Below are 8,185 nucleotides of genomic sequence, written 5' to 3' on the forward strand. Positions count from 1 at the left end.
TTTTTTTTTTCGAAACTCAGATGAAAATCAGTTTTCCCTCCGTTTCGTGACTAATTCCGGTCAAGTCCTGAAGATTGTTTCGAAAGTCACTTGAATGATTAATGCTCGTCGGTGACGTGCGGGACATGAATTTATTAAATAACAGATAGAAGAAAGCGTCACAGCACTCGCATGCAACAGGATTAAATGCGTCACAGCCGAGGTTCCTGTCGAGGTCATTCAAACGAGTGATCGTCACGAGACCTGGTGTGGGACCCGAGATGGACCCGGTCCAAAGTCTGCTCGGCCTCATGAGGTCCGGTTGGGTCTCATTTTACTGCCCTGACCTCTAGGGTCCGTGTGAATGAATCCGAATGGTCCTGCGGTACACTTTTAAACTTTGAATAGATATTATTTTTGGACCACATCAACAAATTAAGTATGGTTTCTTTGACTGGTCTTCTTCTTCACATTAATGTTGTATTTCTTCCTCTTTCCTTGCTGCTGCCATGGATTTACAACCCTGTTTCCAAATAAGTTGGGATGTGGGCTGTGTAAAATGGAAAAAAAAAAAATGTGATGATGATGATTCGTAAACCCATACCCAATTGAAAATAGACCAACAAAAACATATCAAATGTTGAAACTGAGAAATGTTATTGTTTCATGAAAAATAACACTTTACAAAAAAAGTTGGGGCAACATTTTACTTTCAAAACTCCAGCAGCTGTGTTAAAAAAGTTGGGACGGGCATGTTTACCACTGCTTTTTCTTTTCACAAATTCTTTCTTTAAGTTGTTTTAACACAGCTGCTGGAGTTTTGAAAGTGAAATGTTGTCCCAGCTTTTTGTTGAGACTCATTGCTGACATCAAATTCAAAATGGGCATATACTTTTCAGAAAACAACAACACTTCTACGTTTCAACATTTGATGTTGTCTATTTACAATTAAATATGCATTTACAGGATTTGCAAATCATTGCATTCTGTTTTTATTTACATTTGACGTCCCACCTTTTGTTTTTTAGAAACAGTCCTATAAGGCATCCTACCGCTGCTGGCGTTTTGTGTGTTCTCTCTGTTCGGGGGTCTTCAGGCTCGACCGGTCTGGTCTTTTTCTGGCCGGGCCTCGCATCCAGATTGGTGTACTGTACGCCTTCACCACATTTGACCAGAATGCGTCTAAAACTTCCTCTAGAAGTGCTCGAAGCAGTCGGGCTTTAGTCCTTCTTAAATGCCTCTCGGATGCGTTTACACTTAGCATTTGTCTGATCACATCTGATCCTCCTCTGATCCACAGATCCAGATACCACAAATGAGATTAAGGAGTTAAAAAAAAAAAAAAAACACCTGACTATGTGTGATCTTCGGGTTGGGATCTTCTTTGAGGTGAATAGTTCATGCGAAACAGTCGATTTGTTGTGACAGAGCGTTCCCGTTGCCGTGCATAAACCAATTACGAGGCTATTCCTTCTCCCTCTTGCGCTGAGCAACAGTAGCTTAAGAAGTGATCATCACCGCATTAAACCCGCCTTGTCACTGAGCTTTTTTTCGCTGACATCAAAAGTTCGCATGAGGTTGCTTCAGCCCGAGTTTGACAAATGGTGAAAGCAGCCGTGAAAAGTGATAAGACTTGTGTTCTGGATTAAAAAAAAAAGAAGAAAAACAGGCATTTTATCTGCCTTTCTAATATGAGCTGCTGACGTAGGTTAGGGGTTCACGAACCCAGCGGAGCGCCGTCGTTCCGACCCGCTTTTTAATAGAGAGGCTTTTCACATGAATGAACGAACACGCCGTTCGCTTGATTGGAAGTTCAAGTGGAAATTCAACCCCGTTGGTTATTGTCATCAAACAAATCCTCATGCGCTTGGCACCGTGTCTGCTTAGCGTCTAACCTCTCGCCTGTAATGGAGGCATTGTTTCAGAAAGTGGTGTTTAACCTCGTGGAGCAGTCGCATAATTACTTTCACTTCAGCGCGAGGACGGCTGCTTCACACATAAAAGAACGGTCTGCATTTGTTTCCGTTTTTTTTCCCCCGGTTAGCCTCGCCGACAAGTTATACGGTGCAATACCACGGCTTTCTGATCCACAACCCGGGTTAAAATTTGGGATGGTATTGCTGATACCGATACTTTCTTTGCGTTGTTTGTTCAGAAATGGGAACTGATAAGCAACGTACGCGGCCTTCTCAAAATACACTAAATACAAAACTCGATCTGTAAATAAGAAAATCGATGCTGGAAGGGAAACGTCTGGAATCGGAAGGTATCGGTATTTCAGTATCGATCCGTACGCTGCTATCGCTGACTATTTTTTTGTTTTGTTTGTCGAGCGGGTTTCATTCGAAAAAGTCTTATTTTGTGCCGTAATACCTTCAGCTTCTGTTGACCCTTTTTTTTTTTTTTTTGCGCAGAAAAATTGCTGATATTTTGCAAAATCGCAAGCTCTCGCAAATATTGCGTCACTCGCTAAAATATGCGTTAATTACCACGATTCCAAGATGCAGGACATCGGCATCGCCGGTAGAGTGTAAAAACAAAAGTCTTGCAATCCAGCTGTAGGCTGCGACTTGGCTCGCTGGTATGAGGTGCTAATTTCAACAAACAGAAGAGCTTCAAGTCGGAGTAAATTCTCAGAAGGAACGTTTGCCTCCCATTTAAGGCTTTTTTTGTTGTTGTTGTTGTGTTTTTACGTGGCCTCTGTTATTATGTTATTATTATTTTTTTTTTTTTTTTTTTTATTCCCTCTGTTGTTATATTCCTCCTTTCCTGTTCATTTTAATATCGCACCGGCCCACTCTCCGTCTCCATGGCGATGACAGCGGTGAGAGAAAAATTGTGGGACTTATATTGCGCTAACTGTTCAGCGTTGTCATGAGATCGCCTGCAATGCAAATTCTTTCATTATCCTGTGCTTAGAAATTTTGATTTAAAATTTAAAATCTGGATTTGTTTGTTTGTTTGTTTTTAACCTCGTTCCATTCAAAAATCCATAAATTGTTTCACGTCGAGTTTTGGAAGCTGCGAAGAAGCAAATCACGCACAAACAAATCTCATTTCTCACGTTTGCAATTGTGTAAATAAAGTCTACGGGAGTGTTTGTAAAGAAGTGTCACGGATAACTTCTGAGGAGCTGCGAGTCAAAGAGGCGAAATTCATTCGGGCAGCTGGGTAGTGGCGTTAACGCGCAATGGGGGGCGTCTTTGAAGAAAGCTCGAATAGTTTCCAGTGAATATCGAATATTAAAATCCCTGCCGGTCAGAAAATCTTGCAGTTGCCCACTTTTAACACAGAATAATTTACACAGATTTAAAAATGAATTCAAGTACTGTATAAACTGACAGCTTGGTCATTTCATCGTTGAACTCTCTCTTGGTTTCCTTCTGTGAGATTTTTCAGCTGTAAAAATGTCCACATCTTTTTTCAGAAAAAAAAAACCTCTCGCGTGCCACCGGTGCGAAAACCCATTAAATCATAAAGATAAAAAGAGAAACTGAAAAAGCTTCCATCCGGTTTCTTTATTGACTTCAGTGTGTTTTATTGGCTACATCTACATTTGCAGGGAGTTGCACAGAACAAAGTCGATAAAATAAGACCCGAAAGGCATGTTTGTTACCCTTTTTTAAAAAAAAATGTTATGCCTGCTCGTGCTCGACGGTGCCGCAGCCGAGTGAACTGATTTGTGCATTTCCTGTTTGGTGCGTTGTGGCGAAGGGGGTTAGAACAAGACAGAGCCGGGCGGAGCGGCTCGGGATTACTTGAAACGGCTTGAAACGTCGAAAAGGCTTTCCGCTCACCTTTTCGATCGACGCTGCGGCGGGAGATTAGACGGCGACCTTTGACCCCCGAGGGGGGGGGGGGGCGTCAGGAGGAAAAGACAGACAACAGATCGGTACATGAAACCTGCTGCTGCGTCTCTGGGTTTATACTATCCAATCAAAAATATTAGTGATGTGGCTCGCAATTGTTATTATTCTGATTTCTCAATCAATTACAGCTTAAGGTATTTTCTGCTGAGAATTTATGGATCGCGACTTTGAAAAACGGTGCCGGAACAAATCGCCTCTAAGAGTCACTTTGGTTTTTCGCTCGATAATAATTGAGCCTTGAAACTATTGGAAAGAACTTTTTTTTTTTTTTTTGGTTTGTTTTTTTATCCCATGGGGTTATTTAACTTTATAATCCATGAGAATACAGTTTTGCTGATTTATGCAGCCGCTCGAGTGCAGCCGTTCGTTCACACGGCAGAAAAGCTCGATATTCTCCGAAGGTCATTGTAAAATGTCCCGCCGTAGTGTCACCTCGGGGACGCACCAGCGGTGGACTAACATTACAGGCCGGTCTAATTATCCATATGAAAATATTTTTGTGGTTTTAAGATTCAAGAAAAAAAAACATCACAGTATATATTTTACACCTCCTCTCTCTCCGGAGCTCAACCAAGAAAAGTCTGTTTTGTGTCTCCGTCTTTGAGGCGTATTGATATCTTCGACCCTCTCTTCTGATTGGCTGATTCTTTTTTTTTTTTTTTTTTTTTCTGAGTGACATATACACGAGCCAATCACAGCTTTTCTTCTTGTAGCATGCTAGCTCCGCAGCAAAATGAACGCCCTGTGATTTCTTCACAGTGAAAGGTCGGACGGTGGTCCGTGCCCACATGATGCCATGTGGGTGTGTTTGTGACATCACAAACTTACTAAAATACTCAAATCTGCATTTTTCTCTGGATTTAAGCCTTCTGACACTTTCATAATATAATACAGCGCTTAGACCTGCTTCATAATCAAATAAGTGGAAATCTGAATTATGTCGAAATTGGGGACCTTTAAACTTCTGTTTGTGTATCTTAAATATCTGCATGTCACCCTACTCTGATGTATTTGTAAAAAAATGTTTTTAAAAAGTGGTAGTTTGCGTTGTGTGTGTCCCTGAAAGAATCCGAACAGAAGGTTTCATAAGAAGGTTTCATTTGAAGGTAAAAAAATTCAGGTTCAGCATGAATAAAGTCTGCATGGGAAGAAATATGTGTCCGTAGGAAAAAAACATTTCCATCGTTTATATTTGGATTTGAATTGCTCTGCACTCGATTTTTTTTTTCTCAAAAAAAATGTGTAAGACACGAACGAAAGTTGATTTTCATTCATTTAGTCTAAATCGTGAGAACTGAATTTAGACAGTTGAATGTTAAACGCGGTTTAACAGCAAATTAATTCAGATTCATAATGAAGCATTCAGTTTCAAGTTTATTGAAATTCAGTTTCAAACAAAAAAAAATATTTCAAATGATGCTGTTCGGAGTCAAACTTTTCAAGCAATTATTCAAGTTTAGCAATTCAGATATAAATGATTCAAATTCAGTTTCTGCTGACATATTTCTGGCCTTAGGTCTGAGTTTAACCCTCATTTTTGTTGTATAAGTATTTCCAAGGATTTAAGATCACATTTTTACAGAAACACAAACAGTCAACTGTTTAGCCAGATTATCTAATCTCTCTATTTGGAGATTTTATAGAACAATGTTGATATGAATATGATGAAAATGTAAATATACAAACAAAAGACCAATCCAACTTTAAGGAAAGCTGAATTTATGTTTTATTGTGTCATTTCTATAAAACAAGGGTGACCCCGACTAACACACTTCTTTTATCCTTTTTTTTGTTTTGTTTTTTGCCATGTACTTTTAGTGTATCTCTGATGAACCTTTCTCTGTCTTCTTTCTCTCCAACAGTCTGAAGAATCAGATATGTGTCCAGTGAGCGTGGGACGACGCTTTAGAAAAAACAAAACCAACAACTACTGGATTGATGTCAGACAAGCTGTGGTCAGCTTGCCCTGCTTTTTCTGCCTCCGTCCTGCTTTCGCTCTCCTCGATATCATTTCAATTTCAGTCTTTCTCTCTCTCTCTCTCTCTCTCTCTCGACTTTTCACTCTGTCTGTTTTCGGGCCACGAGGAGGAAAAATAAAGAGATGTTGTTGTTTTTTTTCTTTCTTTCTTTGCATCAACTCTCTCACCTGTGAGTATGAAGTACATCGCAAACCGTTCCTCCGCATCGCTGGCTGCTCTTAAATCATCGATCTCTTTACATTCCACTGCAGCTGTGCTCGGTGTTTTTTTTGTTGTTGTTTGTTTGTTTTAAATTTCATCCACTGACAATCTGAGAGCATTAAAGTGGATCAAATACACGGCATCCTTTCTAAAAAAAAAAAAAAAAAAAAAAATGCATGGACTAAATTTTATTTTTCACATGTCAAGTACTGTAAGTAGAACTTTGAATTGAGAATATGAGGGTTTTGTTTGCTTTTACTTGAATGAAAGAGAGCTTATTTATTTGAAATTGAAAGTACATACCTTATTGAGCATTGTGGGCTTTAACTTTGAGTAAATTACTCTCGTAGCCCTCAAATCGTGTACGGCGCACAGTGTAACTTAGCTTGTATCGCACATATTTACATTCTTGCGGTGGACCTAAATCCCCTTTTCAGCTTTAAAAAGGGGTTGATGGCAATAATGACATTGGTTGGACTCTTACTCTATGTTGTAAAGGTATCTTCTATTGGCTATACTGAACACTAAATGACTTTTCTATCGGGCTCTGGTAGTGCTGTAAGAAGACCAGATAAGATATGTTTGCATCTGCGAAGGAATTCTAGTTGCTTTTTACAATTTTTGGGGAAAAATAATTCTGGTTTATTAACGTGTTTATGTTCCTGGTTCTGGCTGTCATTCACATTGGGAATAACTTTGCACTCACCAAAGTAATTGCTGAGATCTGGTAACACGGTAACGTCACTAAAAAGAAGTCCGGCATGGGGCGAGAAACACAAACCGTGTAACGGTTTCCCAGGCTGTAAACAAACCTCAGACTTAAAGAGAGGGGGGAAAAAAACGAGTCCAACAATTCATTGTTATCCGAACTCAGTCCGTTGCACCATTGCATTTTCCAGGTGGCAGCACAGATAGCTTTCTCCGCAGCCCCCAGGTACTAACGTGGGGGGGTGGGGGGGATCCTGATGGGATATGTTTTCTCTTCAGTGTATTCTTCACCCAAATAGACTCCACTCCGGCCGGCTTCCAAATGTCTGTGCTTCTGTAAGACCCTTTGAATGTCAGGAATTGGAATTTGCGTTGCAGATATACAGAGAAGGAAGTTACAGGGAAGGTGAAGCCTCGCAGAGATGCCAGACCATTCGTCACCGTTGGTCGACGCGACTCTTGTTCGGAGGCAGGTTTGCAAACAAAGAAGGAAAAGTTGTATTAAAGAAGACGGCGCTGAAGAAGTTCAGCGAGGCCGGCCTTACCCGCCTGCCGCTCACAGCTTCAGTCGTCGCGCGGATTAAAAACCCTGTTCGCATGAAGGTTTTGCTCAGCCACTACGAAGGGCTGACCCTTGCAGTGACATCGAAGTCGAGCTTTTCAAAATATAGTTTGAACGATGGCGGCAGCGGTAAAGCGAGACGAATGCGATATGAACAGTTGTGGCAAAACTGGCAAATATCGAGGAATTAAAACCGGAGCGAGAGCAAAGCTCAAGTTTTTGTTTTTAAAGTCTGAAATGGTCATTCGCCAACATGGTCTTTGGTGGAGGGTCTCGGCACACACAGGCTGACTGGTTAAAGGCTACTCTCGTGGTTTCAAAATTAAACCTACCCCGATTGGGATTTGACGACTGGAACCAATCTCCAGTGGAGCAGGGCCAGACTCGTATATTTTACCGAGTGAATTCGGGTCTGGTAATAGCAGGTTGGCGTTTAGCCCCCCCTACAAAAGAAGCTCCTGGTACAACTCCTGTCAGACTTATTCTTTCAGCCAGCACCCAAAGCTCACGACATCAGGCGAGCGTTCGGGTAGCAAACACAAGTCGGTCTTAAAAAAAAAAAAAAAAAAAAAAGATTTTACATTCTATTTCACCCTCCTCACGCATGAAGTAGTCGACCTCCTTTACTGGTGGCAGAGATTTAGTCCTTTACCGCTGAGGTGCTCACAGTCATCATCCTGGAGGCTTTCCACTTGGCCGCAGAGCTCGTGGCCCGCTGAAGCCAACAGAACCACATGGTCTGCAGAATGTAGAAATGCAATCCTAAAGAGCTGCTCGTCAGACGGTTGAAATCTGAAAATCTCTTTGCCCCCCCCTCCCCCCAACACCTTTCTAACTCCGTCAGTGGGTTGGTGAAACGGTTCAAGTCAATCGCGTCGCGCCGAAAT

The 8,185-nt window shown here is 41.3% G+C and overlaps 1 protein-coding gene across 1 annotated transcript in view; it reads left to right on the forward strand.

Annotated features, from left to right (window-relative positions):
- zmat4a (zinc finger, matrin-type 4a) overlaps window positions 1–7,231 on the forward strand; it is a 104,147-nt gene extending 96,916 nt beyond the window's left edge. The window contains exon 7 of the mRNA XM_069701537.1: window positions 5,711–7,231. Coding sequence (XP_069557638.1) covers window positions 5,711–5,738 — 28 coding nt within the window. The 3' untranslated portion in view covers window positions 5,739–7,231. The remainder of the gene's footprint in view (window positions 1–5,710) is intronic.
- The last annotated feature ends 954 nt before the right edge of the window (window positions 7,232–8,185 follow it).

Source organism: Brachyistius frenatus, unplaced genomic scaffold (genome assembly GCF_029030835.1).
Source record: "Brachyistius frenatus isolate BFR_SWC_R1_liver_20210118 unplaced genomic scaffold, ASM2903083v1 Contig_37, whole genome shotgun sequence".
NCBI lineage: Eukaryota > Metazoa > Chordata > Actinopteri > Embiotocidae > Brachyistius > Brachyistius frenatus.